Genomic DNA, 12,929 nt, shown 5'->3' with positions numbered 1-12,929 from the left:
GGGCGGCCTAGACGGGCGGGAGGGGTCGGGAATTTCTCCCCCGCGCTGCGGCTGGGGGAGGGGAGGGGGGTCCCGTCTGGGCGTCCGGGGGGCGCCCGCCCAGGAAGGGGCTTCCGTCCGGGAGGGGTGTGGACCCGCCCCCGACGCCGGGTAGCCCAGGTCAGGCCGACAGAACGCTCCACGTCACAGATCGGAAAAATCAAGCGAAATATGACCACGACGCACGGATCAAAACGGCCACAAACCGAGAACGCCTCCCCCAGCGCTCGCTCCCTCCTGCGGCCGGGTCGGCCCCATTTCACCGACGGGGAAACTGAGGCCGGGCAGGGCGGCCTTCTCCCGGCGTTCATCCTCCTGCGGGCGGGGCCCGCCAGGCGCGGGGGAGTCTCATTCCCATGTGATCGGCGAGGCCGCGACCAGGACCCCGGCGCAGGGGCTTCCCGGGGTCGGCGGGACGGCGGAGGCTGAGGCTCCCCCGGGCTCACGGAGGGAAGCGGAGGTCAGATCACAAAAGGTCTTACATGCTGGGCGGAGGAGCTGAGTCCCGGGCAAAGGCGTGGAAAGGCTCAGGGCGGCGGCGGTCCCGGGGCAGGTGCTGGGGGTCCCGGGGCAGGTGCTGGGGGTCCCGGGGCAGGTGCTGGGTCTCCGAGCCTCCTGGCTCCCCGCAGCCGCGCAGAGCCCCTGGAGCGCCACGCCCCCCGCCCGACGCCCACCCCGGCGCGCACAGGCCTCCCGTCCCCGCGATGCTTTTTACGGCGTGTGGCGGTGTGGGCGGCTCGGGGCCCGGCGAGGGCGTCGTCTGGAGCGCGTGAGATAGTCCTGCTCCAGGAGATGAGTTCATGAGGCCCAAACCCGACGAGAGCCCCGCAGAGGCCTCCGCGGTGCGGGGCGTTGGTGTTGGAAGGGCCCAGAGAGGTTACGCAACGGCCAAGGTCACCCAGCGAGCAGGGCGGGCCTTGTCCGAGGCGGGAGGGGCGTGTGTGGGATGGGGGCGTCGCACTCGTCCTTCCAGAACCCACGCCCGGGCAGCTCCAGCCAGAACGAGGGGGTCCCTGCCCGGGCAGGCGCCGAGCCCAGCGCCGGGAACATTCCTGCTGCTAATTGAAAGGAAAGAGCTGACGGTGACCTTGGCCATTGTGGGGGGTGGGGGAGTCACGCGGGGCTGCGAGGTGTGAGGTGCGGGGGGAGCAGGGGGGTCCCTTCCCCCACCGGGCAGGGGATGGAGTTCGGGGAGTCTGGACCCCAGCTGTTTCCCAGTCCCGGTGATCCTCGGTCCTCAAAGCCTGTGTCTCCCCTGAGCGCTGGCACCCCCCGCCCTGCTTCCTCCACCGCCCTGCCCTGCTCCAAGCCCCGGAGTCCAAGCCCCAATGTCAGCCCCTCACCCTTCATCAGCTCCCAGCTTCCCCTTTCCCTTCTCCACCGCCAAGATCAGCTCAAGCACAGCCACCTCCTCCAGGCAGCCTTCCAGGAAGGAACCTCCTCCCAGCCCTCACAGGATGCAGCACTGAGGCCCCCAGGGCCACCCCAGTCTCTGGGGCACCGAGAACCCTAAACGGCAGAGAGGCATCACCCCAGGGGAGAGGAGAAGACGGAGGTCAAAGCAGGCCACAGATGCAGAGAAGCAAACCTGTTGCCTATTAACCTGGGGTGGGAAGGGACCCTGCCCGGGCCCTCAGGGGAAGACGGGGCAGTGAGGCATGAACGGGCCCTTCCCTGGCTTTCAGCAGGGTCTCAGGGCAAACCCTGCTGCAGAGGCCCCATGGTCCCTCCCCACGTGACTGCACTCCAGCCACACTCCTGAGACGTCCCACAGAGCTCCCACTGCAGGGCCATTGGGCTGGCTGCACTGCTGCCTGGTGCACGGTCACCCAGACCTCCCCGGGCCTCAGGCCCAAGGCCTTTCTGCAGACGTCACCTCCTCATTTAGGCCTCTTCTGGCCTAATTTTCAGCCCCAGGCACCCCTGCAGCCGTCACCACCCGGATCACTTTACTTATCTTTTTCTTTTCTTTTTTTTTTTTTTGAGATGGAGTCTCCCTCTGTTGCCCAGGCTGGAGTGCGGTGGCGCGATCTCGGCTCGCTGCAACCTCCGCCTCCTGGGTTCAAGTGATTCTCCTGCCTCAGCCTCCTGAGTAGCTGGGATTACAGGCACATGCCACCACGCCTGGCTAATTTTCGTATTTTTAGTAGAGACAGGGTTTCACCATGTTGGCCAGGCTGGTCTCGAACTCCTGACCTCAGGTGGTTCGCCCGCCTCAGCCTCCCAAAGTGCTGGGATTACAGGCGTGATCTTGTCTTCCCACTAGGACAGCAACTGTGTCATTTTTGTCCCTGCCATGTCCCTGGCACCAGGCATACAGCAGGTGCTCAATAAATGCTTGCTGCCCCAGGGAGTCGATTAGGGTCTTTCCATCTTCAGAGGAAGCCCCCACCCAGAGGTCCCCCCAATCCCGGCCCCCTCTTCTCACACTCCCGCCACTCCCAGGGCCACCTGTCATCTGATCACTGCCTCTTCTTTTTAAAGAAACTCACTGTCACGACTTACACTTATGTAAAGTAGGACCCGGACTCCTCAGTGTGAACAGAGCACAAGCTCCAAACATCTCAGGGGATAACTACAGATTCACAGATAAACCAACCTGGATGTCCATCCACAGATGTGTGGGTAAACGCAACGTGGCCGTCCACGCACTGGGACATGACTCAGCCGTGAACAGGAGCGAGGCTCTGACCTAGGCCACGGCGCGGATGCACCTTGAGGACATCATGCTCAGTGAGAGACGTCAGACACAGAAGGCCACGCAGCGTGTGATCCCATGTCTACGAAATGTCCGGGACCTGCCGATCCAGAGACAGGAAGGGGACTGGCTCCCCGAGGGCTGGGGAAGGGACGGGAGGGGATGCCTAATGGGGACAGGGCTTGTTTTGGGGGTGATGAAAATGTTCTGAAATTGTGGTGAAAGATACACAACTCTGCTGGGCGCGGTGGCTCACACCTGTAATCCCAGCACTTTGGGAGGCCAAGGCAGGTGGATCACAAGGCCAAGAGATCGAGACCATCCTGGTCAATATGGTGAAACCCCGTCTCTACTAAAAACACAAAAATTAGCTGGGCGTGGTGGCACGTGCCTGTAATCTCAGCTGCTCAGGAGGCTGAGGCAGGAGAACCGCTTGAACCCGGGAGGCGGAGGTTGCAGTGAGCCGGGATTACGTCACTGCACTCCAGCCTATGTGACAGAGAGACTCTGTCTCAAAAAAAAAAAAAAAAAGTACACCCTGTCAGTGTACTAAAAACGCCTGAGCTGTACACTTTAAGCAGCCAGACTGTGCAGCGTGTGAAATGTATTTTAATGAAGCTGTTAAGAATGATATACATACAGACGTGTGTATACATACCTGTGTACGTGTGTGTATACGTGCATGTGTAATGGGAATGCCAGCCTTCTCAACAAGAGCCAGGCCAGGGGCTGGGGTCCTTCCCAACCCCCACGGAGTGCTGAAGCCCCTGCTGGCCCTGCCCTGAGACTTTCCATGGTTGGAAGCGTTTGAATACAAACTGATGAGGACATCAGCTTCTCGCTCCCTGACAGGGGTTACTGAAGAACCCCAGGCCTCTGTCCCTCCCCGGCCTTCAGGGTCCCGCATCTCTGCCTCCATTGCCCACAGCCTCTGCCCACCCAGGAGGGGCTCCCAGGCCTGGCCCTGTCCCACCACCAGTCTGTTGACCATGCAGCGCCTCCCACTCAGCTGGCCTCACTCTGGTCCTAATCTAAACTTTCTTTTTTTTTTTTTTTTTTTTGAGAGAAAGAGTTTCGCCCTGTCACCCAGGCTGGAGGGCAGTGGCACAATCTCGGCTCACTGCAACCTCCTCCTCCCGGGTTCAAGTGACTCTCCTGCCTCAGCCTCCCGAGTAGCTGGGATTACAGGCACCTGCCACCATACCCGGCTAATTTTTGTATTTTTGGTAGAGACGGGGTTTCACCATGTTGGCCAGGCTGGTCTCGAACTCCTGACCTCAGGTGATCTGCCCACCTCAGCCTCCCAAAGTGCTGGGATTACAGGCGTCAGCCACCGTGCCCAGCCCTAATCTAAGTCTTCCCCATCCCAAGGCCTAGCTCCCCTTCCCTCTTCCCACCCAGTTCAGGCTCTGTCCTGGTGACCGGCTCTGACTGTCCCTGAATTTCTGCTTGAAACCCTGGGGCGGGAGACAGCCACTCTGACCTAATTTTACACTCCTCAGACACCAAGACATCCACGCAGCCATCCTCCTAGAGGACGCCCTCCACCCCTTCATGTATCCAGGGACCAGGCTACTTCTCCCCAGCCAGGGAGCCTCATCCCTGTGGGCATCACTGACCACACGCAGTTCTGGAATCCTGTTTTTGCCCTCCTAGATGTGGGGTCCTGCCCCCTCTGGCTCTGCCATTTCTCTCCATGCAGCCCTCGTGGCCACAATCAAGGCTTGGCCATGACTTGCTCCTCCCTGGGCTCACTCCTCAGCTGCCAGCACCTTTTTTTTGATGACCAGGTCAGCCACTGCTCCTCCCCTGCTCACACACTATCCATGACTCCCCATCCTGGCACTCAAGACCCAGCAGGAACAAACACCAAAGAGCATTCTCTTCTTCCAATGCTTTCCCACCTCCAGCCCTTTGCACATGCCAGTCCCTCCACAAGGTGCATCCCTTCTGCCTGCCTGGATGAACCCTGAAACATCCTTCTCAGAAAAGGTTCATGATGGACTGGATGAGGAAGCCTTTCTCACACCTCAGAGAAGATGCTGCATAGCTTTCCAGACCCTGCTGATCCCGCACAGCACGAGGATGGTGAGGAGGGAGCATTTATTTGTTCAATAAACAAATGACAGATTTCCTAGATCAAGAAAGGATGAGAGGAAACAGGGGCCCACACTCAGAAAAAGGTGATATAATGCTTTTTTTTTTTTTGAGACGGAGTCTCGCTCTGTCTGTCACGCAGGCTGGAGTGCAGTGGTGCAATCTCGGCTCACTGAAAGCTCCGCCTCCCAGGTTCAAGTGATTCTCCTGCCTCAGCCTCCCGAGTAGCTGGGATTACAGGCACCCGCCACCACGCCCGCCCGGCTAATTTTTGTATTTTTAGTAGAGATGGGGTTTCACTATGTTGGCCAGGCTGGTCTCGAACTCCTGACCTGAGGTGATCCTCCTGTCTCGGCCTTCCAAAGAACTGGGATTACAGGCATAAGCCACCGCACCCGGCCCATATGATGCTTTTAAAGAACATCAGGCTGGGTGCAGTGGCTCACACGTGTGTACTCCCAGTGCTTTGGGAGGCCGAGGTGGGAGGATGCTTGAGCCCAGGAGTTTGAGACCGGCCTGGGCAACACAGGGAGACCCCGTCTCTACAAAAACAAAACAAAACATAATAATTAGCAGGGTGTGGTGGTGGCACCTGTAGTTCCAGCTACTCAAGAGGCTAGGTGGAGGATCACGTGAGCTCGGGACGTGGAGGTTGCAGTGAGCTATGATCACACCTCTGCACTCCAGCCTGGGCAACACAGTAAGACCCAGTCTAAAAAAAAGAAGGCCGGGCGCAGTGGCTCACGCCTGTAATCCCAGCACTTTGGGAGGCTGAGGCGGGTGGATCACCAGGTCAGGAGATTGAGACCATCCTGGCTAACACGGTGAAACCCCGTCTCTACTAAAAATACAAAAATTAGCCCGGCGTGGTGGTGGGCGCCTGTAGTCCCAGCTACTCGGGAGGCTGAGGCAGGAGAATGGCGTGAACCTGGGAGGCAGAGCTTGCAGTGAGCCGAGATCTCACCACTGCACTCCAGCCTGGGCGACAGAGCGAGACTCCGTCTGGAAAAAAAAAAAAAAAAGAAAGAAAAAAAGAACATAGGCTGGGCATGGTGGCTCATGCGTGTAATCCCAGCACTTTGGGAGGCCGAGGTGGGCGGATCACTTTAGGCCAGAAGTTCAAGACCAGCCTGGCCAACATGGTGAAACTCTGTCTCTACTAAAAAATATACAACAAGCTGGGCGCGGTGGCTCACGCCTGTAATCCCAGCACTTTGGGAGGCCCAGGAGGGTAGATCACAAGGTCAAGAGATCGAGACCATCCTGGCTAACACAGTGAAACCGCATCTCTACTGAAAATACAAAAAAATTAGCCGGGCGTGGTAGCGGGTACCTGTAGTCCCAGCTACTCAGGAGGCTGAGACAGAAGAATGGCTTGAACCTGGGAGGCAGAGGTTGCAGTGAGCCGAGATCACCCCACTGCACTCCAGCCTGGGTGACAGAGTGAGACTCTGTCTCAAAAAAAAAAAAAAGAAAGAAAAAAAGAAAAAAAGAACATAGGCTGGGCATGGTGGCTCATTCCTGTAATCCCAGCACTTTGGGAGGCTGAGGCAGGCGGATCACTTGAGGCCAGGAGTTCGAGACCAGCCTGGCTAACATGGTGAAACCCCGTCTCTACTAAAAATATACAAAAAATTAGCCAGGCGTGGTGGCGCATGCCTGTAGTCCCAGCTGCTTGGGAGGCTGAGGCATGAGAATCGCGTGAACCCGGGAGGGAGAGGTTGCTATAAGCCGAGATCACACCGCTGTGCTCCAGCCTGGGTGACAGCGAGACTGTGGCTCAAACAAACAAACAAAAAGAACATAAGCCAATTTCCTAGGTTCAAAATCTGAGGCCCTTGAGGATGAACCTGGCTAATGGGTAGAGGCAGAGATGCCCCCACTGGGTGGTGCTCAGAGGGTCCAGGCCCATAAAGCACCTGCCCTTCCTCTACCCCCACCTCCCCTAATGATGGCAGTCACATCCCCACTCGACAGATGAGAACAGTGAGGCCCAGAGGAGACTGACATGCTAAGGTGTGACGGGGAGTCAGGACCCCCCTCTCCACACTCCTCTCCCAAATCACAGAACGGCGTGGGTGGGCACAGAGGCAGGGCAGATGCCCCAGGAGCCAAGACCACCGACAAGGCCACCGTCTGTGTTTCTCAATAAACACACCAGGATTGAAAGCCGACACCAGGATGTCTGATATCCAGAACACCACGCCCTACAAGACCACAACCCCCAGACACAGGTACCAAAAACCCTCCCCTGTCCCCGGCGGCTTAGAGACAGCATGCTCGGCCCACCCAGGAGCAAACCCCCCACCCATGCCTCTGCAGCTGTGTGTCCTTACATGTGCCACTGGACGGCCCTGTACCTCAGTTTCCCTCTCTCACAGGGCTTCTGTAAGGATCAAGGTAGTGGGCCGTGCACGGTGCCTCACACCTGTAATCCCAGCATTTTGGGAGGCCCAGCTGGGCGGATCACCTGAGGTCAGGAGTTTGAGACCAGCCTGCCCAACATGGCGAAACCTCTTCTCTACTAAAAATACAAAAATTAGCCGGGCGTGGTGGCACGCACCTGTAATCCCAGCTACTTGGGAGGCTGAGGCAGGAGAATCGCTTGAACCCAGGAGGTGGAGGTTGCAGTGAGCCGAGATCGCGCCACTGCACTCCAGTCTGGGTGACAGAGAGAGACTCTGTCTCCAACAAAAAAAAAGCCAGGCATGGTGGCTCACACCTGTAATCCCAGCACTTTGGGAGGCCAAGGCGGGTGGATCACAAGGTCAGGAGACTGAGACCATCCTGGCTAACACTGTGAAACCCTGTCTCTACCAAAAATACAAAAAATTAGCCGGGCATGATGGTGGGCGCCTGTAGTCCCAGCTACTTGGGAGGCTGAGGCAGAAGAACCGCTTGAACCCAGGAGGTGGAGGTTGCAGTGAGCCGGGATCACGCCACTGCACTGCCTGGGTGATGGAGCAAGACTCTGTCTCAAAAAAAAAAAAAAAAAAAGGATCAAGGGTCAAGGGAGTTTTCACACATAAAGCATTCGGAACAGGCCGTGGAAAAGGCAAGTGTCAGCCAGGCACGTGGCTCACGCCTTTCATCCCAACACTTTGGGGAGGCCGAGGCAGGCGGATCACCTGAGGTCAGGAGTTCAAGACCAGCCTGGGCAACCTGGTGAAACCCTGTCGCTACTAAAAATACAAAAATTAGCCGGGCATGGTGGCGGGCGCCTGTAGTCATAGCTACTCGGGAGGCTGAGGTAGGAGAATTGCTTGAACCCGGGAGGCGGAGGTTGCAGCGAGTGGAGATCGCAGCACTGCACTCCAGCGTGGACAACAGAGAGATACTCTGTCTCCAAAAGAAAAAAAAAAAGCATCAGAGGAATTCACACACATATAGGGCACTCAAAACAGGGCCGTGGAAAAGGCAGGTACCCACTTAATGGTTGCCGAGTGAATAAACTACGCCTGCACTTCTCGAACCGCCTTCCCATGCAATGCTGTCGTCCCAGCTACTTGGGAGGCCAAGGCAGGGAAGTCGCTTGAGCCCAGGAGTTCGAGACTGGCCTGGGCAACATGGAAAAAAGAAAGAAACCACCTTCCCACGTTCCGCCGCCTCCTGGACAGTATCTGTCTATTCTTTGCCTTCAAAGCCACTCCAGTGTAAATCAAATCGCCTTGTTTTAGAAAGAAACATTATATTGTGATCAACACTGAGCAAACCAGAAGCCACCGCCACAAACGACAGCGGAAACATGGAGGAAGAAACAGATACAACGGAAGTAAAAGCTTGTTATTAAATTCAATTATCACTAGATACTGTTGGATTTAACAGGCTCTGCCTCTCATTAAAAAGGGGGATTAGCAAGTGTGAAGGAGCGTTAAGGACCCAGTTAGCACCCAACGGAGACTTTCCTCTTGAAAATTTCCAGGTCTGCAAGCAGGGAGGAGTCTGGGCCGGTCTTTACCATCTGTCCAGGCCCAAGTCTGTTCTCCTCCCCATCCTGGGGGTTTGAGCCTTGCCTGTACCCAGGACAAGGCTGTGGGTGCTGGAGAATGGCTGCTCCAGGCCAAAGTATCTTTATTTTACCAGCCAGACCATGTGTCACTCAGGGGCCACACAAACCCTCCCAGAGCACAGAGATTCCCTCCGAAGCAGAGATTCTCCCCAGCTCCTTCCCGGACGGTCTCCTCACCCTGGCAGCATCGGCCCTGTGGTTAGCAACCCGCTAGTTCTCCTTAAATCCTCACATTAACAAAAAATAACTTAACCTGTTCTTGAATGACATTTAAAATTCTTTAAATTCTTAAATTCATTTGTGAAACTTTCCAGCGAGACGGGCACCACCACAAACCACAGCCAGCTCCCGTGTCTTCGACTGGAAAATCTGTGGAAACGGGAGGAGGCAAGCGATCACGTTCTAGCGGACGGGGCCTTCGTGCCTGAAGCCCGCCGGGGAGAAGAACGAAGGGGCAGGTGTCCAAGACCGGGCGGCACCAGATGGGCCTGTCCCCACCCATTGTCAGCCCGGGAACCGGGGAGAGAGGCGTCCTCGCATGGCGGCTCACAGCAGCCGGTTAACGCTGGGTGCCTGTCCCATGTCTGCATCCCCAAAAGCAATGATGACCCAATGGGGGACCTGTGGGCCACCCTCTGACCCAGGACGGAGAAACCGTGGGGCAGAGCAGGAGGCACCGAGGCCCCCCAGCCCCAGGTGCTGTGTGATGGAGGGGGGGTGGGGGGGGGCGCAGCAGCTCCTCTCAGGGCCTCAGTATCCCCCGTGGGAAAGGAAGGGGTGGCAGGAAGGAAACAATGGGCCCGACCCGGAGTGTTCGCTGACACCCCTCCTCTGGGAGGGAGATCTCCGTCGTCCTCCTAGGCAGCCCCCTCCCCACAGCCACACCCTGCCCAGGCCTGGCTGTCAGAGGCCCGGAGGCTCCCTCGGGGCCTGGCGAGCAGGGCAGATAAACAAGGCTGGGGGGTGGGGGTGTGGAGCAGGCAAGTCTAGGCCCTGGCTCCCCTGAGCCCCTGGCTGAGCTCCCGGGGCGGGGTGACGGGGAGAGGGGTCAGGCCTTTGTCTGGGTTTTCAAAAGCAGAGGACACTGGGTGTCTCGCTTTCCCAGGGAGGGAGGGAGGCAGCGGCCCCCACCCAGCCGCGGGCGTGGCGGGTCACGGGTGAATCCCCCGGGGAAAGTTGGCAGCTTAGAAAACACGCCCAGTGGGAAGGGCAGGGGGCCACAGGCGGCCTCCAGATCCGGTCTTCGGTCCTCGGGCTGGGGTGGGGACCCGGGCCTCAGCAGAGCAGCTGGCTCCCCCGTCCTGAAGTGGGCAGGTGGGTGACCCCAGGAGGCGCCTCCTGACCCCTGCCCGTGCAGTGCCCACCTGTGGGAGTGAGGGGCAGGGGGGCACCCGAGCACCGGGAGGAGGGGACCGGTCCCCGAAATGACCACGCGCCCTCGCTCGGTGCCTCCACTGGCCACCCCCCCACACACAGGCGCAGGCATGCGGGGGTCCAGGGATCCCAGCCCAGGGCCAGCCCACTCCTGTAGCTACACCAGTGGAGCCCCAGCTCCGAGACACTTCCCCGAGAGGGTATCCCACCCAGGCGCCCCGCTGGAAAACGCCGGTTCCTCTGCCTTCTCACACACCCCAGAGACCCGGGAAGCCGAGGGCAGCCCCTCTCCCTCCAGCGGTAACTCGGGACCTGCGCAGTGGCGGGGGGCTCAGGACACCCCTGGAGGCCCTTGGGAAGGGCGGGGGTGGGGGGGCACCGGCCCGCGCGCGCGTCCAGGGCGCCAGGAGCCGTGCGCTCAGACTGGAGCGGGGGAAGGGTGCGTGAGCGCGAGGCCGGACCAGTGCAATCTGGGGAGGGGTCGCTCCATCTCCCCGAGGCCACCCACAGGTGGCCAAGAACCGAGGCTCGCCCTGGAGACGCGGGCGGGGCGCGGGCGGAGACGCGAGCCTCCCCCTCCCCGCGTCCTGGACTGGCCCGAGCCGCCGCTGCCCGGGTCCCCACGCGCCGGTGGGTGGGCAGCAAGGGTCCGGGAGCGGGGAGGCCTCCCGGCAGGCGCGGCCCAGCCCGAGTCTCTTCCCGGCTGCGCCGCGGCCCCAGCAGCCCCGCGCCGCCTCCTGCTCCTCGCGGGGGCAGCGACGCCCCCAATGGGGCGCGAGAGAGGGGGCCTCCCCCCTCCCCGGCTCCCGGAGCTCCGGGCCCCCAGCCCCGCGGCCCGAGCGCGCCTACTCACTCCATCTCCCCGCCGAGGTCCGGGTGGGTCCGCGGTGCCGGGCGGGGGCGGGCGCGGGTGGCGCGCGGGGGAGGGGAGGGGAGGGGAGGGGAGGGGGACGCGGCCTGGCGGGGGCCGGGGCGGGCTAAGGCCTGGCGGCCGGGGCTGCGCGGCGCGGGGGCGGCGGCACCGGCTCGGGCATCGCCCCGCGCAAAGCTGCTGTTTATTGTCCGGGCGGCGGCGGGCGCGGGGGGTGGGCTGGGCGCGCGCGTCTCCGGCGCGCTCCCCTCTCCCTCCCGCCCGCCCCGCTCCCCGCCCCGCTCCCCTCCCACCTCCCCGCGCTGCGAGCGGGCGCTGCGCCTCCTGCCGGCTGTGCCGCCGCCCCCCGCCCCGCGCGCCCCGCCCCGGGGCACCCCTGAGAAGGGCCTAGGTCTGGGCGCGGCGCTGGGACCCGGCTGTCACCAAGTCCCGCCCCTCCCCAGCTCCTGGGCCAGAGCCGGGACCCTCGCGAAGTCAGACAAGCAAAGGCCTTTCTCGAGAGCCCAGACGCCGAGAGGGACACACATTTCAGGGCGAGCGAGGGGATAGGGGGGTCCTGGGGAGGCCGCTGCGAGGAGCTGACAGCTCCCTGCACCCCCGTCCCCGCCCGCAGGGTCCCCAGGCCTCCTTTGCGGGAGTATCTGGTGGAGGGCGCTGTGCCTGCAAAGGCCGGGGGTTGGGGTGGAGACAACCGCAGGTGCTGATCTGTCTGTGCCCTGGCTGGGAGCTGAGCCCGGTCCCCGGGGCTGGAAGTAGGCCGATGAATTTAATCGGCCCCAGGGCCCCCATGGCACACTCACTAAAGGCCCAGCGACCAGACGACCAGAGTGAGTGAGAGGGACGGTGGAGGATCAGGAAGAGCTCAGGCTTTGTCCTCAGAGCACTGGGGAGCCACAGCAGGAGACAGGCAGGACCTGTCTTCCCCAACATGTAGGCCGTGGGCCCAGCTTCCCGGTTTCCCGTGAGAACACTGCAGCCCAGCCCCAGCACACCTACTCATGGGGGTCCAGGGTGGGCAGGAAGGAAAGATTCTTCCAAACTCCTTAGTTTTCTTATAAAACGGTTCTCCTCTGCCGATGTTTGGTGAATGGCTGTAGATTTAAAGGAAAGTAGCCCCGGATGAGCTGTGGAGAAAGATACAGCAGGATGTACCCCAGGCTGAAGAAGGCCGTCAACACCTTTTCTTTATTTCTCCCTTTTTACAAAGAATGTGTATTCATTTTAGCATTTAAGACAATAAGATAAATTAGCAAAGGTTAACAAAGCAAAGATCCTAAGGAATATCAGGGGTCCCGGGTCTGTCTGATTCCCAGCTCACCCATCTCCAAGCTGTGTGACCCTGGGTCTGTTTCTCAACCTCTCGGAGCCTTACTCCCCCCCACCCCCCCGCCCCCGCCCTTAAGGCTGTGGGAGGGTTAACTGAGTGAGCACACACAAAGGGCTTGGCACCGGGCCCAGCACACACTAGCTCAGGGTTTGGCAAACTTTTTCTGTAAAGGGCCAGAGAGTAAATATTTTCAGCATTGCAGGCCACAGTCTCTGCGGCAGTGACTCTGCTCTGCCATCGAAGAGTGAAAGTAGCCAGAGACAATATGTAAAACCATGGGCATGGCTCTGTGCCCATAAAACTTTATTTACAAAAACAGGCAGTGGGCCAGAGCTGATCCGAGGGCCGTAGTGTACTGACCCCTGCACTAGGCACCCAATAAAACTTTATTTACAAAAACAGGCAGTGGGCCAGAGCTGATCCGAGGGCCGTAGTGTACTGACCCCTGCACTAGGCACCCAGTAAAACTTTATTTACAAAAACAGGCAGTGGGCCAGAGCTGATCCCAGGGCCG

The 12,929-nt window shown here is 59.8% G+C and overlaps 1 protein-coding gene and 1 long non-coding RNA gene across 6 annotated transcripts in view; one reads left to right on the top strand and one right to left on the bottom strand.

Annotated features, from left to right (window-relative positions):
* The window catches only part of PALM (paralemmin), a 40,618-nt gene extending 29,258 nt beyond the window's left edge, over window positions 1-11,360 (bottom strand). The window contains exon 1 of one of the 5 annotated variants that reach the window (XM_031007822.3): window positions 11,071-11,360. In XM_031007822.3, the coding sequence (XP_030863682.2) occupies window positions 11,071-11,075 (5 nt within the window). In that variant the 5' untranslated portion in view covers window positions 11,076-11,360. Of the gene's footprint in view, window positions 1-521; window positions 1,157-10,702; window positions 10,709-11,070 lie in introns of those variants that run through there. The other 4 variants (XM_031007823.3, XM_055370992.1, XM_019016386.4 and 1 more) reach the window with 4 other exon arrangements.
* On the top strand, window positions 236-3,082 carry LOC129528797 (uncharacterized). Its single transcript, XR_008674088.1, has 2 exons — window positions 236-499; window positions 2,657-3,082. It is a non-coding gene; the product is annotated as an uncharacterized lncRNA (long non-coding RNA).
* Window positions 11,361-12,929: the final 1,569 nt, after the last annotated feature.

Source organism: Gorilla gorilla, chromosome 20, assembly GCF_029281585.2.
Source record: "Gorilla gorilla gorilla isolate KB3781 chromosome 20, NHGRI_mGorGor1-v2.1_pri, whole genome shotgun sequence".
In the NCBI taxonomy this organism is placed as follows: domain Eukaryota; kingdom Metazoa; phylum Chordata; class Mammalia; order Primates; family Hominidae; genus Gorilla; species Gorilla gorilla.
Note: the sequence above shows the minus strand (reverse complement) of the source record. Positions and strands in the feature narration are given on the sequence as shown.